Source organism: Sinocyclocheilus anshuiensis, unplaced genomic scaffold, assembly GCF_001515605.1.
Source record: "Sinocyclocheilus anshuiensis isolate Anshui unplaced genomic scaffold, SAMN03320099.WGS_v1.1 scaffold32, whole genome shotgun sequence".
Taxonomy (NCBI): Eukaryota; Metazoa; Chordata; class Actinopteri; order Cypriniformes; family Cyprinidae; genus Sinocyclocheilus; species Sinocyclocheilus anshuiensis.
In genome coordinates, this window is record NW_015554060.1 from 269,408 (window position 1) to 296,530 (window position 27,123).

Sequence of the window (27,123 nt, forward strand, 5' to 3'; positions counted from 1 at the left end):
AATTATAAAGAAGAAAATCAGACCTACTCGGAGTAGAAGGTGAGATGAGTGTACCTACAAGTAATGACAGACAAGGAGTGTTAGCATATTGTTTTTCTCAAATACAAATGTCAGTATTAAATGGTTTTAACAACAGCTTCCTTTTTAATCAAACTTACTTGTAACAATAACCACCCAAGTTACAAATACCTTGTCAAGAAAAATTATATATTAGTAAACATTTTAATTACCATGTAATATAATATATCAAATGTAATAAATGTAATGTAATTATATTATAAAAAGTAATAATCGCCTCTGTCGCCTCTGGCTTGCTTAGTTGGGGACACTTCATTTCCAGCGATACCGTTGACTTGATTGCAAAGATACTATTTAAACTGAGCTGGATGTTGACATCACTGAATTCAATGATGAACTGTCTTTAACTGAAAAATTTGTGTTTACTATTGTCATTTTGCATTATTGACACTATTTTCCTAATTAATGCTGTTCAGTTGCTTTGACACAATCTGTATTGTTAAAAGCGCTATATAAATAAAGGTGACTTGACTTGACTTGACTTAATAATATAATATTGGACCAACATGCAAAAGAAATGACATACCTTGATGCTCATTCTCGTGGCTTTTTTTTTCTTTTCTAAAAGAAATCATTATAGTGACTTTAAATCTATTGCTAAAAGTTTACATTGATGACAATTTGACAATGACATTTATTTTTCAATTTCTTCTAAATCAGTCATTGAATACACTCAGAAAGTTATGTAATTGTAGTAGATATAGTAAAAAAACTTACCCAGTCTTACTTAATGATTGCGCTAGTGAGAATATCTACACCACTATATTTGACCATCAATGCAGGGGCACAGCATCTTTCTCTGCTGAAATTCTTTCTTTTTAAGCAGGTGGGCTCCCCCCGGACCGTCCTCCAGCAGCATCTCTGTTGTCAGCTTTGACCTCATTTCTGACCTCCCTTCATTCACCTCCTGCACTCCACCCATCTTTGCCTCACATATCCATATACTTACAAGAATGGTATTTTGGGAAATCTTGTCCAAGACTTTATATTTTGTTCCTTACTTTAGTTATTTCCTGAAAAAGAAACAGGGAAGGTGAGATTGTCAAATGTGACATTTGATCATATGTTCCATGCATTATAAAGAGAAAAAAAAACAGTGATTGTAACATTTGACAATATACATTACACAAAAAACAGGTCACAAGGGGGGCTATAAATGATTCATTTAAACCCCATGCAGTCAGTGATTGTGTAGGAAAGTAGATATGGGTTGATTGTATGTCACTTTTGCAGGTGTTCTTTTTCTACTGTAATTTACAATGACTTTTGACAGCATGAGGCATTAAATAGAATCAGTGTGTTTGTTATATTCCATATTTTATAATGCATTCTTACTAAACAGCATGTGGGCAACCTTAAGCACACGAGCCATCATTGGCAAGTGAATGACAAGAGCGGCATTATTAATATTAAATGTATGTTATTTAGTTTTGTATTTTAAAAGTGTTGAACACATTTACATGCTTTTGCAGTAGCAAATCTAAAAAATAGTACTGCTAAAGTGATCAGCGAGTGGTGAAATGGAAACCTGGAGTGGAGTGAGTGATTACAGATCACTTTGAGCTCTTCAGTCAGTCCAAACAATGTTCCAGGGCTTGATGTTCTATTTGAACAAATCGGTTCAGTGCATAACTCAATGACTTGCTCATAATAGTCACTTGTCAACAACACTTACTGGTGTAACTATGCAAAGCGCAGAAAGAGTCATTGAAGGAAAATGAACAAGTCTTTGTCATATAACAAAATGGGGGAAAAAACACACACGGCCAGAGACCTGTGACCCCTGTCTGGCCCATGTGGGCGAGCATGTTCATTACAGTTTCAAGTCACAGCACTAATAAAAGGGGTTTCACTATGCAGTATTTTCACTTTAGACCTTCTATTATGTGTCCTCTGTTTGTTCTTTAATTTCTCCATTTGATTTCTGTTCAATATCACCAGGTAATGAGAGCAGCTAGAGACTGACGCTCTGAGTGCGCTAATGAACCTGAACATTAAGCCACAGAAGAGGCAGTTCTTCATTAACACTCCGGAGGATCCAGAAGATGATTTACTCTGCACATGGAAAAATTCACACACATTTCCTCCTTTGTTAAACTGGCACTATGTAAGACACCTATAATAACTCAATAAACCATTTGTGATGCAAAATGTTAGTGGTTGTAAAAAAAAACTATATTTTCTGTAACATTTAAGATCCCCCAGGTGAATTTTAGTTCTTTTATTATTTAAAATACATGATATAATTCCAAAACATCCCAACACCCCGTAATCAGGTTAGACAAACATATTAAATTTAACACTGATGAAAACAAGACTGTAAGGGATAGACGTAGTCTTTACAATGGCACGCAATGTATAAAGGTCCTGCAGGTACTTTTTCACAACTCACACCAATGTAATGTGATCTCATGTGTATTTTTATGTAAAGTGTGATTTACCACACATACATTTATTTCTGTTCGCAGACGCTGAAACGTACAATACTGACTCACTGCAGCCACTCGGGAGGCAAAGGAGGCACAGCCTACCCAATATTTTGAGGTGAAAATATGGTGAATATTTAATGTAAATAAATGATGTTAATAAAATTCCCCTTTATTCATTTTGTCTCAGAATGCATATTCTAGTTTGTAATGTAACCACTGTAACACCTTAAGTTATTACTTAAATCGGAACCACTGCTGCTCTACCCAAACACAAAAGGGTCACATCTCATGGACAATCCTCAGCATCCACTTTCTCCCCCCTCACTCCACCTCCTTTCCTTCTAAACCAAGGACGCTAATAAGATCAAGAATCATTTATTTCAATCAGTGTTTACAAGAATGTAACAATTCATGTTTAACCAGGGTTCAAAGTCCAAAGCGCGAGGAAAATCTGCGCTGAACCAGTGTTAGCCTAGCTACTCGTCAGTTGCTCACACATTTTCATCATTTTTTACAAGACATGTGACAATGCGATATGTGCGACTTATTCGTAATGAGACTCATTTATAAATCTGCTGTCGTCAACAAAAAGAAGCATTGAGGTGTTCCTACGCATTTCCACCAAAATAAAAGTTGAGAAAAAGCAACTCCATCAACATTCATAAATGTTAGTATTGTAATTTTACTGTGGTCCTTTTAAATAAAATAAAAAGTAAGACAATAATAATGATAATTACAACAGCTCTGTTACATATATTATAGCATACACACATAGTGTTCAAATTGGGATCTGTAATATTTTCTGTTTTAAAATAAGTCTCGTCTGCTCAGCGAACCTGCTTTCATTTGTACAGTAAAAAAAATACATGCCTGATTCAAGAAGGGGGTCTGATGGTCACAAAATATTATTTTACTAACTTATTAATTTTAAGTTAAATTGTGCTTTGTTGGTATAATGTCTGATAGAATGTTAAAAAAATGTTCAGTGTTAAATTTTTTTTTTTCATTGAAAAGCAAGACAAAACAGTAAAAAGCACATTTTGGCTATTTAATTTCTGCAATGGTGAAAAAAAAAATTGGCAAAATACATGGGGGGAAAAAACTCGAAAAACCGTGTTCGGTGTTCGGCCTTCGGCCCAGTGTTTCATTTTGTTTGGTTTCGGCTTCGGCCAAGAATTTTAATTTGGTGCATCCCTAAACACATCTACTTCAGTCTCAATACTTTGGCTTGAGGGATTATAATCAGTAAACAGCATTTTATTTTATTGTAAAGCTATTACTTTTATTACAACAAGCATTGGTGGTTATGTGCTTGTTGTGATGTTTTTGTCATGTCAAAATACTGATCAAATCCTGAGATGTTTTCAGGAACAAAAGCATATTCCAAAACAGCTCCAAGCAAACTTTTTTTACTCAGTTTACTGAAAGGAGGCTGAATATAAGGTGTAAAACACATTTGCAAACAGTATCAGTTATCCACGATCAGAATGTGAGTGTATGTAGGGTCCAAATGCAAAGTGCAATTTCATGGCCAAATTGAAATATTTTTCCAGTAAATGTTATTAATTTTGGACCCTGAGGGTATGTGCCCTGAGATCCAGTAGGGGGCTCATGTGTACAAACATACCATTTCCTGCCACAAGATGAAGCTGGTGATCTCTACCTCATGGTCTCTGTTGAGTTAGGTGCACTGAAACAAATCAAGCCATCAATACTGCTTGGCAACACTACAATAAATAATAAATACTCACCTTTATCAAAATAAAAACAATGTTGTGGGTTCAAAATCTTTTTTTTATTTTTTTTTACAAACTGAGATGACTTAAAACTGGTAAAAAAAAAAAAGAACTTAATTTAAAGCATTCATTTAAAAGGTTAGTTAGTCTAAATGCTAAATGAACATTGAACAAAGAGTTATTAAGAGTTTTACATATGAAGGGCCCCCACCTTGATGGGAACACGGGTATCAGTAGGGCCATATATCCATTATAATGGGAACATGCAGAATATTCAATAGGACAGCCTGCAAAAACAGAAAAAGGTCTGCAAAACAGAAACAAAATTAATCCCAATCTGCCCACAAGGTGCCAACTTTCTGGCTTATATCCCTGTGGAGCTAGCAAATAAAAAATTACATCTAAAACTAATAAAAATTCAAGTGTATAAATGAAGGACATGCAGTGGTTAGTAACGGAAAACATGGTTGTTCATGTGTGAAGACATTTTGCTTACAGACACTGTTGGTGACAAGTGTCAACGCAAACAAGACAAAGGATGTTAACGAGAAACAGATCACAAAGAGGTTGCATGACTGACAGGTTAAATTCCTTGTCAACCATTACAATTCATTAGGCTATCCACAAAAACTGCACCAAAAAGTAACAAACTTTCAGCGTTTTATTGTGAAGACATAAAAGTTTGTGAAGTTAGAAAAAAAAAACCTACAGCGCATCTCGTTTTAAATATATGATTCACTGACTGGACTATTCCACTGGAAATGATGACAACATAGCACTACTCACTGATCTACAGACCTTGTAGCCCCGCTCATTTTCAGCACTCGTTGTCTTTTGTCTTCCAGTTTGTATTTCCACAGTATGAAGGTAAGATTTTACGAATTGATGAATTAACTGCTCTCCTGGTCTACTGGCATTTGTTATGGCATCCACTTCCAACATTACAATGCACATGATAACTTTCGTTCCCTTTCAAGGGAACTTCGAACTGCGTCCTCTAGGGGCCTCTAGGGGTCGCTATGGGGAACACCTTCAGTATGACCGGTGTCTGAAGCATATATCTAAAAACGACAATAACATTGGCCGGCGACAGCCTATGACGTCACTACCGGTGCAACTATAGTATAAATAGGCATCCGGGAGAACACGTCATCCTCTTCTTCGTCTTCACTGACCGTTTGTTTATGTTAGCGTTAAGCTAAACATGACTAGGAGTGCATGTTTCTCACCAGAGGCTTTGCTCTGATACCTGCAGTTTCACACGGCTCGCGTGCTGTGTGTGTATATGTGGTGAAGAGCAAGCGTGTTCAGCTCTCGAGGGAGTTGAATGCGCTCTGCATTCACTGCTTATTTCTTGTGAGGGATAAGCATGAATTGAAAGCGATCGTTTCACGAGGAGGCAGCTTGTGCTCATTGTGATGCGGGACTACTGAGGGGGATGTGAGTATTTCACCATTTACCCGAGTTTGTAAATAGCGTTTGCATGAGTGTGTTTGCCTCTCGCGGGAATAGCGATGCATTCGCGGCAGCAGTTTTCGTTCGTGCTTGATTTCTGAGGTAATCTAGCGGTTGGGCAGAGCGTGTTTAGCTCCCACGGGAGCTGAATGCATGCTGCGCGTTGCGTCGCGGTGAGAACATGGAAAGGACCTGACGGGAAATTTCTCCCTATCAGTAATTTCCTTTTGTTTATATAGGAAATGTATAGTGTGGATCTGTCTGCAGTTATTTGACAGATGGTTTATATCATGTCCTTCTCAGATAGCCACATTATACTGCACTCCGGCTTGGAAAAAAAAACATTATTGTCCCGTATCCACAGATTCCAGCATACTAGTTATGCCAACATCGAGGGGATGCATGAGAATGGTTATGAGAAGATGCCACCTGTTGAAGAGACGCTGGCCTGCTATCTCTCTATGGGGGAGACATCTTCTTTTAAGGCACAGCAGCAGGTCAGGCTGCAGTCTCGTTGCACACCATGGTGGTGCTTCAGTCTTTTCAGGCTGATCTGCTGAAAGACCTGGATAAAGGCTGGGTCTATCCCCTGATGAGGTGGCTGAGTTGCGTCGCACCACGGATCTTGCTCTCCGTGCCGCTAAGCAGGCCGCCACTGCCATTGGCAGATCCAAAAAATAGTAGCCATGGTGGTTATGGAGAGACATCTGTGGGTGAGTCTGGTGGTACAGTAATGGTTTCACTCATCGGTTCTGGTTCCAGGCTGGTGATAGCCCTCATCTTCGGCTTGGACGCGCAGCCTGGGCTTCTGAGGAAGTCTCCCAGCATCAGGTCCCCAGTATAACGCTGCAACTTCAGGACCTGTGGGTCCTTCTTGTGGGCTAGTACTCTTTCTGAGTACATTCTTCGTGACATGCTCCCTATCCTCTGGCCAGGTGCGAACTACTCATTTCTCACCCTGAGAGGTCTTATCAGGTAGTTGGGCCCCTTGCTGCTTCCCTGTTAAGCTGCCTCTATTCGGGTCAATTCAGGCAGTGCTCCCCTCACCTCAGAGGGTTGTCTTTGAGCCTGCTGCTCCCGATTGAGTGGCTGATGACTTCTGGGCATCTGTGAGTAGATCTCTATAAAATCCATACTATGGTAAGTGCACACGCTAAGCTTCTGTGCATTTTCTAAAATCCACATTGTGGTAAGTGTGCACGCTAAGCCTAAAATCCACATGGTGGTAAGTGTGCACGCTAAGCACTCGGGACACTTTCTAAAATCCACATGGTGGTAAGTGTGCACGCCAGACCCGGCGCCAGACACAAATTCACGGACGGGCATTTCATTTTTTCAGGGGGGCACAAATGAGATCAACCTCATCTATTGATACACTTTTAAAGCATCGCCCCCTTCACTGTAGAGGGTTATTTATGAGCATGGTGCTTTCTTCCGAGCGTTCGAGTTCTCTCCCCTTCTGAGGAGTTGAATTCCCCGCTCCGTGGGCTGTTCTCGTGGTGGTGTTTAGCAGTGCTCCCCTCTATCAGAGGGAGCCTGATTAAAACGCCAATAACAATCACCAAAACGCGATAACGATTCTGCATAATTTAGTCTAAATGGCGATCGATAGTGCGTAATGTAACGACGCTAACAAGGCTGCGAGGAGAAATCGAAACAAATGAGCGCATATAATGAGCCTATATCTTTGTGTTACGTTTTGTTTTTTAAAAGGCAGGGACTTTATAAAATAGTCAAATATAAGCAGAAAACTAGGCCCTTCCCCTGCCTCCCTGATGCGCTGAGTTTTTGGTTAAGCTTGCAGTACGCTTACCCTTCAGGATTTATAAGTCAAACAACTGCCTCATTATGACTATTTATGACTAAGTCAGGACACTCACAAACCCAAGTATTCACTAAGGAGAAGAAAACCCGTAGAGGCAGACGGGGGAGGGGCAAAGATAAAGAAAAGGATCACCAGACAAGGACAGAGGAGAACTTAATTTTCAGTCTCACTGATCATGTTCTGTCTGAGTCTGAAGAGAATATTTTAAACAAAGGGTTATCTTTTGTCCCTACCACACATAAGAACCCTTTCAGACTCAAAGTGGAATTATAAATGTTTTCGTTCTTTAAAATTGAGGTACTTTTTTGACAAGAACCCTACAGCCCCTGCAATAGGAAGGGTTTATACTCCTTTTAAAACAAAGAGCACCTTCTGCCCACCTATATCTAATGCATCGATTGACACCTTTGTAAAACTGGTCGAGAGGGATATTGATGACCTTCTCTGCCAAAGAAGACCACTGGTGTCCAACTGCACCCAGGGTGAACTACAAGCTCTCCATTCCCTGAAGAAAATGAACAAAGTTGTGGTTAAGCCTGCAGATAAAGGGGGTGGCATTGTTTTAATACCCAGGGAATCTTACGATCAGGAAGTGCAACTCCAAATTAATAATGATGAATTCTATGTTAAGTTGAATGTGGATCCTACTCAATCCTTTAAGAAAGAAATTGATGGATTCCTTACATCAGCTTTCAGCAATCAAATGATTACCGAAACGGAACTGCAGTTCTTAACATGCAAATATCCAGTGAGGTCTCTCCTGCCAACTTTGGTGGTTTTTGATTAAAGAAACGCTGTGTATACATAGCACTGCCACACGAGATCGCTCAGCATTTTTTTTTATTATTATTACAACTAACGTTAAGCGGTAGCGCTATGCTTAGCAAACAACCAAACATTTCCGCGCTCACTATCGACAAACCAATCAAATACGTTTAAAGTGGATGCTGACCATAAACTTAGTGATATGAGATTTACAGGTATTCGGAGATTGATCAGTTCAAGAAGAGGTGGTGATTCTAACAAAAGCCTGTTACAATGTGAAGCTAAGTGGATCTATTATATGGACTGTGTATATCCGAAGGGATTAAATGAAGAATTTAAATTGTCTTTTTTTTTTTATGAATAGTACTTTTGTTAACTCCAACAGACAACCATTGTTCTCTAATTTGATGTAGATTATCCATTGCTCTACATATACACACATTGTGGCTGCTTTATTTTTTTTTTATCTGTGTGTGGTCCTGATTGATCATGTGATCTCTTTAATTATCACGTGATTCCTCAAATTAAGATGGCTTCTAGTTCTAACACTGTTAGCTTGGCATTGAAAATGGTCAACATGTGACCGAAACGTTTGCCTTGTTTCATTCAGTAAATTGCTTATATTGTTCTCATTTCGCTTGTGATGCTTTGATGTTTGAGTGTGCATACTTTTTTCAAGCTCTTTACCTTTGGGAAACCTTTTTTTGGTCTTCGCACCTCAGTTGGATTTTTTTGAAGGCGCGGTGAGTCTCTGGCTGCCCCAATGGATGCAACAAATGCCTTGTTTATAATGGGTTTTAATGTTGTTGTCTCATCGCTCCGGCCGGACATGGCATCACAGAATGGTAAGGGACGTAACATTTCACACGCTTGAGGTATTCGGCCAATCACAACGCACTGGATAGCTGGCCAATCAGAGCACACCTCACTTTTTCAGACCGATGAGCTTTGTAAAAACCGACGCGTTTCAGAAAGGCGGTGCATAGAGGAGAAACAATAATGTACAGTATGTGAAAAATAATGTGTTTTTTAACCTTAAACCGCATAAACACATTTCATTACACCAAATAATGTTCTTTTTAGCAACATCATATGACCCCTTTAACACGCCTCTCTGAAGCAAATGGCACACAACATAATTTCACCAGCGAGGGGGTAAATAAATGAAAACGATCGTAAAACAAACTTGACAAATATGGACGTTTAAAAGCTGCTATGTGACAAGGTGTACAGTAAACAAGCTAAAAAAAAAACAATTTCTTTTTTCTAAGCTGTCGACCCAAAAAACGAGCGTTTAAGGACACAAAAGTAGAGCACAATTACTCTGAGAACTATGGCCACTGGCGGGAAACATAATCGGCGACAGGAAACGTTCATTATTTTTAACCACGTCAAAAGGATTATTTCACCACCCTATGTGAACCTGAAAGGAGGAGATATATTGAGAAACTAAATTTTATTGGTCTATGTCAGTGTCCCTTTTCCTTACCTTCCTTTTGTTTGAGAAATGATCCAACTGAATGACCCAACATGAAATACCCTGACATCTACAACTATTTGCGTCCTTAAACGCTTGTTTTTTTTTTTGGGGTGGACAGCTTATAAAAACGTAGTTCTGTTTTTTTAAGCTAGTTTACTGTGTCGCACAGCAGCTTTTAGGCATTGTTCTGTTTTTTGTTGAGTCAGAAAAGACAAGGATGCAGCTTCCCGCAATACAAAGTAACTGGAGAGCGTTGGATTGTGACCACCACCCCCACCCCCAACCCAACCCCCGAGAAAAGGCAACAAAACAAGAACAACAAAAACCTATTGTGCATCCTATTATTGAAAAGTGGCAAATATATGTGATAAACTGTTGCATTAAGAAAAAATCAGGTGATAAATATGCAAACAAAAAGCTAATTATATCATAAATAATGAGCAGCTTTGAAATCACACATGCATACAATAAATGCAGCGAATTTATTTTTTTACTCATCGATAATTCCTAGGCCTGCAGCCTGTGAATAAAATTAAACAATGAGTTCTTAATAGTTTCACATATGGGCCCTTAGCTACGTGGGAACATGAGCTTTGGAAGGGCAAGATATCCATTATTGTGGAAATACATGCAGAATATTCAATAGAAGATTCTGCAAAACAGAAACAAAATGAATCTCAATCTGCTCATGAGGTGCCACCTTTTTGGGTATACTACCACCTGTGGAGGTTGACCAAATAACAAATTAATTTCAAGTGTGTAAATGAAGGACATGCAGTGGTTAGTAACTAAAAACCTGTTTGTTCACAGTTTGAGGACATTTTACAGATGCTGCTGTCGAAAGTGTCAGTGCAAACAATGAGAAAGTAAGATGTAATGAGAAAGAGATGACAAATTGCAACCGCAGCAAGAGGTTGAGTGACTGACTGGCCATAATTCTGTCAGGCAGAGAATAACATTTTTTACTCTATTAGCCTACTGAAAACAAGGATTGGACGTAAAAAAGCAAATAATAACATTACCATGATAACATGTACATTTCCTACTCGTCTTTAAATGAGATTCCTTGGTGTGTGTGTCACAAACCTGAATAAATAATTGTGAAAAAAGATAGAAATAAAGTTTGTAAGCATGTGATATTAGTTCACATGAAAAGACGAAAAAAGATCAGTGAACATGCAGCCTACATAAGTCTACACAAAGTCTTCGGGATTACTAGAAATATCCAGGTAAGTGTGTTGGAACTAAACTGCAGGACTGGTCACCCCTGGCTTAACACATGTTGATGTTAAATCTGTAAATGAATCTGCACAGCTGGTCAAGTAAAACCATCAGCCAGAACACAGAAAATGAAGAGGGAACATTATAGCACATCAACAATGCAGAACACTTGTGCTCTCTCTCTCTCTCTCTCTCTCTCACACACACTCACACATTGGAACACCTATCATTATGAGGGCATTCCATTCATATAAATGAATGGGAGCGTATAAAAAACTGCTCTCTGTTACAAAATTTGTCAAATAACATTCAGCTACAATGCAGAACACACAGAAATGAAGGGTGACACTATAGCACATGCACGATGAAGAACAAATGCAAAAACACACACATATAACACATGTTCAGGTTTAACTGTAATAATGTGGCATAACTGCACAAAAGACTAATTGTTTATTGTTATAATAATGATTTTATAATGTATAAATGAAAACGAAAACTACACCTTTGCCTATGTGGAAATGGCAAATGGGCCACTGAGTGATCCTCTGCAGCCATCTAGTGACTGTAGTTCAAAGTTCATGTTATTTTCAATTTAAAAGTGTTTGTTTCCAGTAGATGGCAGCAATCGTCCACTAAACCACTGATTCCTAATCCTGGTCCTGGAGAACCTCCAAACTGCACATTTTAGGTCTCCCCAAGTCAAGCACACCTGATTCAGTTCATTAGTAAAGATTAATGTGTCAGACTCCACTGTCCTACGGAGTGTAGCTCCAACTAGTTCCAAAACACCTGCCTGGACGTTTCTAGTGATCCTGAACATCTTTATTAGCTGGTTCAGGTGTGTTTAATTACAGTTGGAGCTAAACTCTGCAGGAGAATGGTCCTCCAGGAACTGAATTTGACACCACTGCTCCAAGAGTCAAGAACTCAAATGTGTATGCCAGATAAAAGAGACATCAAAAACATGTAGTGTTGGGAGTTTTCCAGGACCAGGATTGGGAACCACTGCACTACACCATGGCACATTCTTATCTCCATGAATGAAAATGAGAAATGTAGATATTCTTTAAAGTCAATTTTATAAAAAATTTTTGCTTTTTATATAATTACACATTGAGGCAAATACATTTAAATTACCATAAATCCCCCAAAACTGTACAACGTACAGTAACGTTAATAAAGAACGTGATATTATGTATGAAAAAAAACTTTATGCATACATTCCCATAATAAATCTTTTCCGTTTTCAGAAATAATGCTGCACTTAATTGTAATCAGTTATGGAGAGCACAGAGCAGCTTCTTTGTGTCTAAATTATGTTATGAAAAGATCTGTTTAACATACCCACATCTTTTCTTAATTTCTAAAACCTGGTTTTCTGTTTGCCTAGTCAGAATATTTTCAATTAATTAATTGAATGTATCTTAATTTTACTTCTACAGCAAGCCAATATAAATGAAGAAGTCTGCACAAGTTTGTTGATATGCAGGGATCGTCACAGGAATAGAGTTTTGAATTGAATTATTCAGTTCACTCCAATGTTTTAAAGCTTTTCACAACACAACCACACCATGAACTAGGAAGGGTAATGCAAGCATATGTTTATTTTATTCATTTAATTGTTTTTCAATTTAATCTAACACTGCTATCTAAGCTCAAATTGAAAGCTTAATTCACAAAAGTTTAATATTTGTCGTCAGTCATGTTTGCAGTCTCACTTCTGAGGCCTGAGAGAACGTGGCTCCTGCACAAACATGTGTATGTATCACACTCTCCCTGACAAACTAAGAAAAGCTCCAGTGATCAACCCCTCATTTCCCATAAGCAAACACTTTAACCACTCTTAATAAACAGCAGTTGTAACTCCATAAGGTGTGTGTACTGAAGGTAAGTACAAGTGAGGGTAGGTAATGGGTGTGGTGTAATTGTGTAAACCCCAAACAGGCATGTGTGGGGTGGAGTAAGCAGTAAATGCGTTCAGTGTGGGGGTGTAGGGGAGGATCGCAGGTTGGCCCAACATGTCGTATGTATAAATCTGCCTTGGTCTCCGCTCCCTAGCTGACCTTCTCACACTGGTCTCTTCTTCCAATCTCTAGAGCCTCAGCTCTGTCGACAAAATCAGGCTCAATTTTTGTATTTGCTCGGTCTCCTTCATCAGCATCAACTGGATGTACTGCCTCAAGGTAAGTAGCTGCCCTTCTATCTGCTGGACTCTCACATGTTCTTTGCACCTCTCTGTCCTGAATCTGCCCTGAGCTTTCCCTTCCTGGCATAAGCCGAATGTTTGCCCTTACAGGAACTTGCTCTGAGGGTCAGACGCTTCCTGATGTCAGCCAGTTGACTGGAGCTCTTAACCAGTATCCTCCTGCACTACTCTCTGCATCAGAGCTGGCCAGGTCACTGTCTCTGTCATCCATATTGTCATTGCTTGTGTGTCTCATTGTCTTTTTCTGTCTTTCAGGTCTCGTGGATCCGGATGTCGTCACTGGAGCTTCTAAAGGTAGGTCGTTCACCAGTAGCATGTATTCGATGTAGTATCCTGGTCTTTCCACGGTCACTGCTCTCAGGATATATGACATACACAGGGTTGTTTGATACTTGCTCCTTCACCACATATAGAGCTTTTTCTCAGTAAGGTCGTAGCTTGCCTGGGCCTCCTCGCTCCCCAAGGTTCCTGACCAGTACTCGATCTCTGCCTTCAGCACAACCCCCCTCATTTTTTTCGGTCATACTGCGCTTTCCCTCTCGCACTTGACTGCCGACTGTGGCTCTCCGCGATCTTGTATGCTTCACTCATTCTGTGTGCCCACTGCTTTGCATACCCCTTCGGTGTGATTTCTTCTGTTTGTTCCACCAGGCCGAAGATCAGGTCAACTGGAAGGCGAGGATGCCGCCCGTACAACAGGAAAAAGGGTAAGTATCCTGTCGACTCATGCCGAGTGCAGTTGTAAGCATGCACAATTTGAGGTAAGTGATCTTTCCACCTTTCCTTTTCCTTGTCCGCCAGTGTTCTTAACATGTGTAATAGGGTCCGATTGTACCTCTCGACTGGGTTGCCTTGGGGGTGGTATGGCGACGGTCGAGAGTGGCCAATTCGAGCGAACTGTTGGAGAGTGCGGAAGAGTTCGTTTTCAAACTCACGGCCCTGGTCGTGATGTAATTTTGCCAGATATCCAAAGCGCGGAATGTAATCTTGGAACAGGTGCTCTGCTGTAGTCCGCCCCGACTTGTTCTTGGTCGGGTAGGCTTGGGCGAACCTTGTGAAGTGATCCATGACCACCAGGATATATTCATACCCCTTGGTTCCAGGTGCAAGTAGTCAATGCATACCAGCTCCATGGGTGATTGTGTGGTGATGCTACCCATAGGTGCCCTGACATGTACGGTTGGTTTCTTCTGTTTTATACATGGGCATTTCTTAGTCACATACTCCACTTCAGCTTTCATGTATGGCCAGTAAAACCGCTCCCTCGTCAGGCCCAGTACCCGCTCTGTACCCACGTGGCCCATCTTGTCATGGAGGTGCTCGAGTGCCAGCTTCTTGTACTTGCTCGGTAAGACAAGCTGTTTTCTCTCACTTGTTCTGCAGTATATAGGAGTCCTCCCTCAAGGTGCAGCTTGTTCCACTCATACATAAATTTTCTGCTGTTTCCTGTCAGACCTGCCCACATCTCATCCGTCAGTCCGTCAGTGTGACACCATCCTTCTTCCATTGTCTCACTTGAGAGATTACTGGATCATCTTTCTGAGCTTGAATCAGATCACTTTGTACTATTGTGGGCAACACGGTTGCGGGATGTTGTGACGCATCTACTGTAGATATATACAGAGCAGCGACCCAGGTCATGTCCTTTCTCTCTGATACATGACTGCACTCCCATGCCGCTTGTATCGCCCCCATGGGTAGTTCTTCTGTGCACTCTGATTCATACACTTCAATGTCCAGAGGAAGATGAGACAAGGTGTCTGCGTCGATGTTGACCTTCCCTGGCCGATACTTCATGTCAAATTGGAAGTCAGACAACTCCCCGACCCACCCATGGCCTACTGCATTGAGCTTGGCTGTGCTCATCACATACGTCAGGGGGTTGTTGTCGGTATACACCGTGAAGTGTGGGGCGTAGAATAAGTAGTCTCTGAATTTTTCACATACCGCCCACTTCAGTGCCAGGAACTCGAGTTTACCACTGTGTAACCTGTAGTTCTTCTCTGTTGCCGTCGATGTCCTGGACCCATACCCGATGACCCTCAACTTCCCATCTTGTCGCTGATACAGGATAGCCCCTAGGCCCCTTTCTGATGCATCTGTGTGGAGCGAGAAGGGTAAGTTAAAGTTCAAGTCATTTCAGTTAGTCTTTCCAGGGTCTGTTGGTGGTTCTTGGTCCATTCTACTGGAGTCCTGGAGGGTACTTGTGGACCTTTAACCCTTTGTCACGTACGATCACACCGGTGTGATCAGTCTTGGCTGGTCCCTGAAGCGTACGATCACACTGGTGTGATTAGAACGTTCAGTGCGTCACATCATCAACTGCTGAATTTAAATCTGCTTTCGCGCTTTTCTTGGTGCGGAGCCAGATCGGACGCGCTGAGCGCTTGTCATATAATCACAAATGTTCAGTGTTTTCAACCATATAATGCTTATTTTAGGTTTCAGACATTTAAATTCACATAAGTACTAGCAAAACCATACATTTATAGTTTGTAAAATACACGCTGATGTCTATGGAAACGGCAATAATGATCCTTACAAATATAATCTGACGACATGTTTTATTGATATCATATACAGATTGTCTAGGTAACTATTAAGTTTACTCTGTTCTTCTCCCAGTTTACCGGAGACCTACTTTAACGTGTTTCGGTAGGAGAGAATTAATTTGCGTGTTGTAAATCCCACAGCTCGGATGCAGCACGAACTAACATGGCGGCGCCCATCACCCGGTATAGATCAACTAACTAAGTGTTTAAACTACCAAATAGATTTACTTGCACATATTACAGAATCGGAATATCAGATATTTCATAATATAGAGAGCATGTTTGTGAATATTTTGAAAAAAACAGGAAACACGAAATAAAAGCAATCCATGTGTCATACAGAACTATTGTGGCTGCGTTGTGTCACATGACAAGCATGACGCGTCACCATGGAAACAATAAGGCGATACATTCTAAAATAACGGTCGCCTAAAAAAAACTCATGCTGGGGGCTCAGCTAGAATATTTTAAACTCACATGCGAAAGGGTTAACTTTACTCCTGCATTGTGGACCATTTGCTGTCCCAGGCTTTGCTTGCAGGAACTCATACAAGGGTTTCGCGACCCTGGAGAAATCTTGGATGAATGTACGGTAGTAGCTGAGAAACCCAAGTAGCCTCCTCACATCACCCACCGTCTGCGGAGTCCTGCTTGTTAAGGATTGGACTGCTTCCAGGTCTTTAGGGTCCACCCGCACCCCTTCAGCTGACACTAGGCGTCCAATATACCTGACCTCGCTGCGGAACATCTCACACTTTTCAGGTTTTAGCTTGACACCATGGCACTAGAGGGCCTTCAAAACTCTACGGATGGTTTCAATATGCTCTTCAAAGGATCTCTCATAACAAAGGACATTGTCAAGTATGCGATGCAGCACTCATCCCTAAGTGAATCAAGCATTTCTTCCATGCTGCGTTGGAAAGCAGCAGGCGCATTGGACAATCCAAATGGGATTCGGACCCACTCATATAGGCCCCATGGGGTGATGAATGCTGTCATGTGCCTTGATCCCTCTGCGATGTACCCTTGGTATTATCACATGTAGCAGACCTTTTAGACCTCACAGATCCTTCCACCCTGCTGATCATTCACACATTCAATGTCCTGTAGTGCATCAGATCTGCAGAATGAGAGCAGATGGCTATTAATCATTACAAAATTACATTTAAAAAAATCTATTTTTTATATCGGTCTGTCACAATCTCTCTCTCACTCTCTCTATATAATAAATTAATAAATATGGTTAAATCTTACAATAGAAGATTGTTTCCAGTCTGCGGTACAGCGGCCCCGCTAATGGTTGCGACCTCAATGGCGACAAGCTGAGGGCAGATCTGTAGTGGGTATGACAGCGTCTCATTGTCAATGTCATTCAGTCCACTGGGATTAATGTGGTCAAGTAAAATTCTTCTCATTACAATCAAAATATCAGTTCACAATGTCTATAGTAGAACACAATTCAGTTAATAAAAAGACGCCTCCATCAGGGTTGTCAAAATCAAACCACCTGGTACACTCTGATGACTACAATACAGAAATAACTGATACACCAAAAAATGTATATGTATAAATAATAGATATAAAGAAGTAGATGGAATGAAGATACATACTTCGACGGCAAAACCTCATTGGACATGTGAAGCGGACGTTGTAGTCCTGACACCTTCTAATCTGTTGTGCATTCACATAAGCAAAGCCCTGTGTTGGATCATACCTGCACAAACATAACACTTGCTAAGATTTTTTACAAAATCTGTTCATAAAACATAAAAAGATTTTTAGAGATGTCTGATTGCACAGTGTAAAATGATATAAACAGTAGACTTTATTTAGATTATTAGCAGAGAATATGTCACTGTTTGGTGTACACTAGAAAATTGTTTTCAGTCGGCAGTACAGTGGTTCCACCAACAGTTGCGACCTCAATGGCGAGAGGCTTGGGGCAGATTTGTAGTGGATATCTTATCAGGATTAATGACAGCATCTCAATGTCTCCTAGTCTACTGGGGTCATCTCGGTCAAATCAGCATGTCCTACATCCTAACAAAAGACGACCAGCTGAGTAAACATCATAAACTCATTCAAGACCAACAAAAGATCACATTGATTTCCATTGTAGAAAAAAACGCTTATTTTTTTATATACTTTTTATATGCACCCACCCACAACTTTATTTAATAGAAGGTGAACAAGAAGTTTAGACAACTTAATGATACTGGTCCCTTTAGTAACTCAAGTGAAAGTATTTCAGTCTGATTTTCATAATCAGCTGCAGTTTTGTTTGTAAGTGTCACTCACTTGAACACCATTCCTCTGGGCAGGTGAAGCGCACCTTATAATCAACACATTTCCTTCTTACTTGGTTTGCGTTTACACAAGCAAATCCACTTGTCGGATTATATCTTCAGAAAAACACACAAAATCACCTTTACATAAACTGTAAAACTTTAGGATTCTTTGTTTCTTATCAAAATATTACCTTAAGCACATGTCCTGTAAAAAACCTCACACTTGGAAGATGTTTCCTGTTTGAGATGCTGGTTGGCCGGAGACGGTCTGAGCCTCTATTGCAATTGGATTTGGACATATTTCTCCAGGGTATGTATTGAGAAGGTCAGCCAACAGCTCGTAGTCTCCATTTCCATTTGGGTCATCACGGTCAAACCACTTATTCAAAACCACTTATTCAAAATTCTTCTGATAAATACAAACAGAATAATTTTTTTTTAATAAAAAAAAAAATGGAATAAAGAGAGACCAGATAGTCTTTCAGGATATCAATATGCTGATAGGGCAAGATTTAAAGTCATATACACAAGTAATTTGTCAAATTTACCAAAATTTAAATAAGAAGTGTATACATCATAAAACCCTCTTCCAAAACCGTGTTTTAACCTTACCCCAAATGTTATTTAGAGCTGTTGGGATGGATTTCCCGGGAAACTGCATACTTTCATCATTTGTGTGGGCGTGTTTATATCATATGCATAAATAAAATGAAGAAGCTGCTACTACTATATGTAGGCCTAATCTAAGTAGCTTGAAGCAGTGTTGTCAAATCACATGACTTGGACTCGATGTCACCACAGATCGTGTTTAATTTACCCCAACCCCAAACAACTCTATGACATATAACCTATGTTATTTCCATACACACTATATACACCATGGTATAATGTGACACTAATTTGGGCAAAGACCATAACGACTTGATTAAGACTTGAAGCTTCAAGTTGAGGACTTGTAACTTGACTGGAGACTTACCAGTGACTGGCCAAACAATGGCTAGGTCCAACGTCTGGCCTGAATCCACAAAAACTGAATCAAAAGAATTTGCAAGCAAAAGGGGAGAGCGTCAGTAACCGTAAGACAGCATGCATCAAGTTAGCACAGCAACACATATGGAAGCTTGTTTTTGCCACAGAATAAAAATAAAAAAGGGAATTGCTACTTTTTTAGTCTCACAGCTCAAAATTGCGAGATATAAACTCACATTTCTGAGATGAAAAGTCTAATTTGTGAGATAAACTAAAATACAGCATTCTGACAAAAAAAAATGGACAATTACCCAGAAACAAACTTCACAGCTGTGCGCCTTTTGCCATCAGATTGTGCAGAATAGCTGAAACACAACACAAGTAATTAACCAACCAAAAATGTTCCTCCACAAGTAACTTGCAGTTTATTCTTAAACCGCTAGTGTGCCAAAAGTATCATAAAAATCACACCTACTCTGAGTGGAGAGTGCACCTGTAAATAATGATAGATTTTTGCATTTTTTTCTTTTATACAAATATCAGATTTAATTGCTTTTACCAACATCATCTTTCATAATCAAACTTACTTGTAAGAACCGCCCAGGTTGCAAATACCTTGGAATGAGTAGTAAAATAATATATAATATAATATAATATAATATAATATAATATAATATAGATGGAAAAGAACTGACATACCTTGCTGCTAATTCTTCTGGCTTTTCAATAGAGTGTCTAGACAGACAGACAGACAGATATCATTATAGTGTCTGGAAATGTAAAAATCATGGGCGGAAAACCAATTAAATACAACCCCAAAAGCCGTTGAAAGCTTAAAGTAGAAAAAAAAATCTATAAACTCACTCAATCATGATGATTGTGCTTTTGTGAGAATATCTCTCATACGGTGTAATAAACCGCTATATTTGAACACCGCTAAATACACAACATCATCTGTGTACTCCTTTTTCTTTTTAAGCAGACGACTCCTCCCAGACTGTCTGCAACATCCGTTATCATCTTTGATCTAAGTTCTTTTCATTCACCTCCAGCACTCCACCCATCTTTGCCTCCCCCATCTCACATGGGAAACTGTAGGCTGTATAGTAAATAAAGATTTTTTTTGTTGTCTTGTCTAAGACTTTATATTTTGCTTCTCAAAGTACTTCCTCATAATTAAATAGGGAAGGTGAGATTGTTAAATGTGACATTTGATCATGTTACATAAATTAGAGAAAACACCGCGATTGTAATCCTGCAGTCCACTTTATGCAATAAACCAAGTCCCAGGAGAAAAGGCATCAAGGTTTTCATTTCATACAACCGCTAGGACCCATTCCAGTTAATTTCACATTCAAAATGCACTAAAACTATCAAAACACTCCATATATGCTTTAAATCAACACATTCTTCCAAAACACCAGGAAACCAACAAGCAGACTTTCTCACTCATAAAACAATTACCCTTAAAAACTCCACTAACAACAGGTAGCATTATAGTGTTTTCTTTTGTATTTTTACAAAACAAGAATGACAGCTCACTACAGTTTAGAATTCATTGCAGTATACGTTACATGGTTAAATTACAGAACAAATTTATTCTTCAATTGTCCCATTTTATATAGATGATAAAAGCCAGTAAACTTTCAAATTACATGCCTGTCTGGTTAATCATTTGCTCAGATTCTTTATTCAATATTTTGTGTATTTCAAAAATCTATTGTCATTTTTAAAATCTCCTCTAGAATGTCAAAAATTAAAAATAGCAGAGTTGATACAGTATGACTTAACTCTTTTGCACTGCAGTGCATCTTTACGATTCCTCACAATCTTAAAGGGGTCATATGACATTGCTAAAAAGAACATTATTTTGTGTATTTGGTGTAATGCAATGTGTTTATGCGGTTTAAGGTTAAAAAAACACATTATTTTCCACATAATGTACATTATTGTTTCTCCTCTATGCCCCGCCTTTCAAGGAAAAATTGAAATCACATCATATGACCCCTTTAAAGGTTTCTCAAAACACAGTACTGAAACAGCACATGTAGCTTTTTATCAGATTCAATCAATTTACTTTTTTTTGTTTCAAAAAGCATATTAATTGCTGTGTTATCCACTTCGTACAGCTCACAAACAGATGAACATGAATATGCAGATTATGCACTCTTTCAACAACTAATAACACCATGTAACTACATAACACAGCAGATGTTCTTATAATTAAGATACTAATGATCAATATTACATTGTTAGCAATTGCACTTTTTGAAAGTGCAGCAGCATTCTGCTGCCATACCAAAACAGAAATAAGTCTGGTTAAATCATGGAAAACTGCTTTGCCAGTTGCAGTCTACCAGTTTTATCAGGACTTTTGTTCTTTTTCAAACTTGACATTTAATTTCATCATTAGCATTATTGTATGGAAAAGCCTAAGCAGCAGGTTTGTTGATATTCAGACCAACAGCACGACTGCAAGTGATAGTGATAACACACTTTTCTATTCCTGAATGAACGAAGCATCTGGAGTGAATGATTTGATGAATCACTCACAGAGTTAGGCCTACTCATTTCGTTCCTGAATGTACTTGAACGCTTCCGTTAGGGTGAATGTTCAATGACTCACTCATAAAGGCTGTCAGTGTCAACTGCTACAACCAGGAACCCACGTTCAGGGAGAAAAAAAAAACTGATAAGACTGAGCAGAGATGCTTTCACATAAACAAGTAGAAGACGCAGGTCAGGTGTATCAATGCTTCTGTCTCTGACCTAGTTACCACTGAGAGAATCAGTCGAGGATGTGAATGGTTTCATGTATCTTGGTAGCGTCACTGGCACTCATAACAGAGCCAAAGCAAGACGAGCTTTCAGCAGACTCAGAACCATCTGGAAGTGTATAAACAGCCAAGCCTGATATTTAAAGCAGCACTGTGTAACTTTTGGCGCTCTAGCGGTTAATAAACAGAACTGCACACATCCCGCGGAAGAACATTCCAACCGGAGCTACTTCTCTAAGTTTATGTCTATGGCGATTCACGCAGATTACTCCGTGACGATTCACGTGGTGTTACTCCGCAGCGGCGACAACCCAACCAGGCTACAATAGTTCAAATATAAGTACTTATTATAAGTGTACCGTAGTGATTCGGAATAAGACAAAAACGCGGTTTGGAAGATGAATTCATGATGTACTCGCTCATTATATACATTTTGCAGATTTTGAACACCGAAAAAGTTACATAGTGCTGCTTTAAAACTTGTAAATAAAACAAACATAATTAAAATGCGTTTTACATTTGTTTCTTTATCAAAACAGAATTCAGCATAACACCGGAACCCTAACTTGATGCTTCAACATAATATTTAAAGTTTATAGTTGAGTGTGGATTTGTGTGGTGTGAGTGTTTCATTTAATGTATTACAACTAGGGTTGTAATTGCCAGTAAATTTCAGAAACATTTCAGAAACTTTCGAGGATTTTTTGGAATCTTCCAGGAATTTTTGGAAAGCTTCCGAAAATTTACCAGAAATGTTCCACCCCTTTGCAGCCCTAATTACAACATCAGTTAAGAACAGCAAGAACAATGAACCTCAATAAATAACGTCAGAGAGATGTTTACATTTGAATCTTTTTACTCATCGTTCAAAAGAAAAAAAAATACTCCTACAGCCATCAGGGTTGAAATGACATGAAAAGCCACTTTTTAAAAGGGTTTTGGCTGCAGCCTGCCAAACACTGAACTCACATGTCATGTAGATTGTGGGAAATTATTGTACACTATTGAGACAGAACTGGATTCCTCAGCCATCTTTGATCTCAATATCAAAATTCAAACACAAAAGCACAGATCGAGTGGTGCAGTAGGTGTAAGACACATTACAAATTAGCACACAAAAAAAAAACACCAGCTTGTGTGATCATGCTTTAAAGCCATTTCTGGCTCGGAAATCAGTGATGACAAAAGACAGAATCAAATAATAATAATAAAAGTAAAGCAACTTTAAGCAGTAATGCTGCTTTTTTAAAAGAAAATTAACAGACAAGCCTCAGTCATATAAAACGGTGAAAAAGACACAAGGGGGCCAAAGTGACCTTTGACCCGTCTGGCCCATGTGGGCGAGCATGTTCATTAGAGCTCCAAGTCACAGCACTAATAAAAGAGGGGTTTCACTAGGCAGTATTTTCACTGTAGACCTTCTATTCTGTCTCTTCTCACATTCATTTCTCTATGCAATGAGAACAACCAGAAAGAATCTCTTCCAGTACATTCTGATTGAGATAATGATCCTTCATGGTTTGCTGTAGATGAGTCAGTTCTCCATTAACCCTCTGGAGGACCTTGAAGATGACACGCATTTCTTCTTTTGTTCAACGTACTCTGTAAGACTCCTAAAGAATATGAATGTAATGGAAAAAGACATCTCAATACAAATCAATCATGCAAAATAATATGTTAGTGTGGTTGTTAACAGCAAAACTGTGAGAAATAGATAAGACTGTAAAAATAATGATTTTCAATTATGTGATTTTCTGTAACATTTGTCATCCACTATAAGAATTGTAATCATTCTAATTCTGTTATTAAACAAAAAAAAAACCAATATAATGTCAAAATATTTCACTATTTAGAGATAACACATCCACTTTTAATCTAAAACGAACTTCAGTCTCAATACTTTGGCTTGAGGGATTGTAATCAGTAAACAGTGTTTTATTTAATTGTAAAGCTGCGGCTTTTATTTCTTACAATCCATTCAGAGAAGCAAAAATGACAAGAAACTGAAACTATGATTATGTGCTTGTTTTGTTGCCTTTGTCATGTCTGAATTTAGCACCATGTTTTTTTTTATATTACTAGACACAGCAATGTTTCCAAGCATGGAAGTCATGTCATTTCAAATATATGCAGTTGACACCGTATATATGTGATCTCCCAATTTGTATTTTTTTCTTCACCTGAGATGCTTCTTGACGTCTTCTGTGCTGTGACCCCACAGAGACCCGTTCATTAAGGTATCTAAGCATGCTCGCCCCCACTGGCCCTCAAACAGAATAAAAGGCAGCACAGTCTTCAAGTATTAACACAGCTCGGGCACTAAACCTCAGACACGCATTATTAGAGCCTAGAATCACTGCTAGGAAAACAAATGAGCAGGTTATTGTTAGCTTGCATTTCCCCCCACAAATATAATATATATAGATTAATATGCTTATAAATAAAATTCAGTGCTGTAAAAACATCTCCGATTCCATAGGATCTGACCCACCGTAGAAGGCTCATCACGTTTATTTTTAAACCTTTTTCGTCATCTTTTTCTCATGGTTATAAACCTACTGTTCGGAGTATGTAAACTGAGCTTCTGTGTTAATAAGTCCTTCATTGAGCATAAAACACTGAAAAATTGAAGACTTGTTAATATCATAACTTTTTCTTTCTCGTTTTTTGGTTTAACGCAGCACAGAGCAAAGAATCCTTTCTTGTGTGTTTTTTTCGGTTGCGGTGAAGCACCAAGAAACACGTGTCAGTATGTCTCTTAAAGTGTGACTGTAGTTTGTCCTGTAAGCGTCTCAGTGTGAATGTGGATGAGGGGTCTTTTTCTGTAGTCTCTGCTAGTGTTTTAGTACTGCGTCTATGTTAAGCAGCGCTCCACGTTGATGCCCTCCTCTGCGTGGACCTGCAGGTCGATAGGTCGCGCTGGCTGTTCTCCTAGTCGAGCGTTCATCAGAGAGAGATTCTTCATGCAGCCTGTGATACCTGATGAGTACTTCCCACCGGTCAATGCTTTCATGTCTGGAGCTCCACCTACAGTCCAAATACCAACAACCTTATGTCCGAATCAAATGATTATGAGTTTCTTTTACAAGAAAAAGCCATTTCTATGTGTCATCTGTAGGGGGCATCCAAACTTAGGGCATGATTTTTATTTAGATGGTTGCGTGAATAAATCAGGTAAGAGAAACTATGTGCAAAGTTTGGTTACTCTATGTTTAGCAGAAGTCTTATACCTTTACAAAACGATTCAATAATAGTTTTGATTTTTGAGTTAGGATATGTTTAAGAAAAGCATGTGAATGAAAATTAATATTTTTGCCTAGATTTTAGAGTCTTAAATTCATTTTTGTAATAAATGCTAATGCCCTCTAAAGAGAGTATATTTGAAAATATAATAATTTCCCCATGTTTTTATGCACCAAACTGGACAAGAAAAAAATAATGAACTACTGTTCAAAAGATTTTTAAATGTTTTCGAAAGAAGTCTCTTATGTTCACAGGTCTTCAGTGTCACATGATCCTTCAAATCATTCTGATTTGGTGCTTAACTAACATTTCTTATTGGTATCAATGTTCAAACCAGTCATGCTGCTTAATATTTTTGTGGAAACTAATACATTTGCTTCAGGATTCTTTGATAAACAGAAAGGACAAAAAAACGAAATTTATTTGAAATAGAAATACGATTTTAAACTATCTTTAAACTATTAAATTTTTGAAGAGTTTATGTGTTCCTGTGGCTCAATGGTAGAGCATTGCGTTAGCAGCGCAAAGGGTCGTGGGTTCAATTCCCAGGGAACACACATACTGGTAAAAAATGTATGCACTGTAAGTCGCTTTGGATAAAAGCATCTACTAAATGCATCAATTATTAAATTATTAATTATTATTAAATTATTAAATGTCTTTACTTTCACTTTTGATCAATTTAATGCATTCTTGCTGAATAAAAGTATTAATCTCTTTCAAAAAAGAAACATTCTACTGACCCAAACTTTACAAACAGTAGTGTTTTCTTTAGAATTATTATTTATTTATATAATTTCTTTAAAAACCCCTTTTTTCAGAACAACATCTACATAGTCTACATCAGTGTTTCCCAACCTTTTTTCAGTCGCGGCACCCTTTGGAAATTTTAACAAACTTGTGGCACCCTACAAAATTAATTTTGTCACAATATTAACACCCCTGCTCTCGACAGACAGCACCCCGGTTGGGAAACACTGGTCTACATCACTTCATGGATGTTAAGAGTGAAACAACAATCTGATCAATACAAGTAAACAAATACCACTGTAATGTTATACTTACCCAGGTATATGTTGCCCTTGGTGTTCACCATGATGCTTTTGCCTTGTGATTGTCCACGTTGGACAGATCCTCCATCGATCTGGAGGTAGCCCTGCTTACCCGTTCTGTTCAACACACAGAAAGAACTCTCACTATTATCTTTCTGTCATGCTTTCTATAACAGTTTGGAGAGGTAAGGCGCGTTACCGGACTGCAGTGATCATGTGCCACTGTCCATCATTGACTGGCTCTCTGGAGAGAATCTGAGCCTCTCCACTGCCCAGCTGGTAACTATCAGAGGAACAAGAGCACATTATGACCGGCTACAAAGGACTGATCTAGATCGGTAAGAAACTGAAATATACTGGCTGCAGCAAAGAACCATATTAACAGAACTCATGAGATCTTGTGTATATTTCAAACTATTTCCAGGTTATTATACTGTCATCACATTAGACTCTTAAGCCATGTACCCGTGTGGCTTGTTAGTATGAAAATGTGCTTATTACTCACCTAAACACAAGATGTCCATTTTGTAAACCAAGACTTATGAAGTCCTTCCCCTTTCCTTGACCTCCCAGTTCCTGGAAAGCATTTTCAGTGAAATATTCAAGTCAGTCTCTCTGAGTCATCAGGAGGGAATATGGATGTAAACCACAGGCTTCTGGAGCCAAACATTTAAACAGTTGTGTGTATTGATGAAGATGTCTCTACGAATAACATTTCTCTTATGTATAATATTAGTTATAACATGACCAAAAGGCACAGTTTAAATAGTCCAGAAAAAAAAAAAAAAAACTGTAAGACAAGTACCCTACTAGTTGGTTTTAAACACATCAAATGTATGACAATCTGCTGAATTTCAATCCACTGAAGGAGACGTTTCATTCACAAAATATGGTTTTGATTAACATATAGCTGGTAATAGTCAGCAATTTCGAAAGGTAAAAAAACCTTCAGAAATTGTTGACTGTACAACAAAACTTAACAAAAAACGTTTTTTTACCCTATTTGTGAGAAGTGTAAATGTATGTCATAAACTGTTGGATACA

At 38.8% G+C, this 27,123-nt stretch overlaps 1 protein-coding gene across 2 annotated transcripts in view; it reads right to left on the reverse strand.

The window, feature by feature from the left end:
• Positions 1–24,022: 24,022 nt before the first annotated feature.
• Positions 24,023–27,123, reverse strand: part of hspg2 (heparan sulfate proteoglycan 2) — a 117,974-nt gene continuing 114,873 nt past the window's right edge. For both annotated transcript variants that reach the window (XM_016460469.1, XM_016460467.1), the window contains exons 81-84: positions 26,585–26,655; positions 26,279–26,362; positions 26,093–26,196; positions 24,023–24,811 (exon numbers count right to left, since the gene is read on the reverse strand). In XM_016460469.1, the coding sequence (XP_016315955.1) occupies positions 24,639–24,811; positions 26,093–26,196; positions 26,279–26,362; positions 26,585–26,655 (432 nt within the window). In that variant the 3' untranslated portion in view covers positions 24,023–24,638. The remainder of the gene's footprint in view (positions 24,812–26,092; positions 26,197–26,278; positions 26,363–26,584; positions 26,656–27,123) is intronic.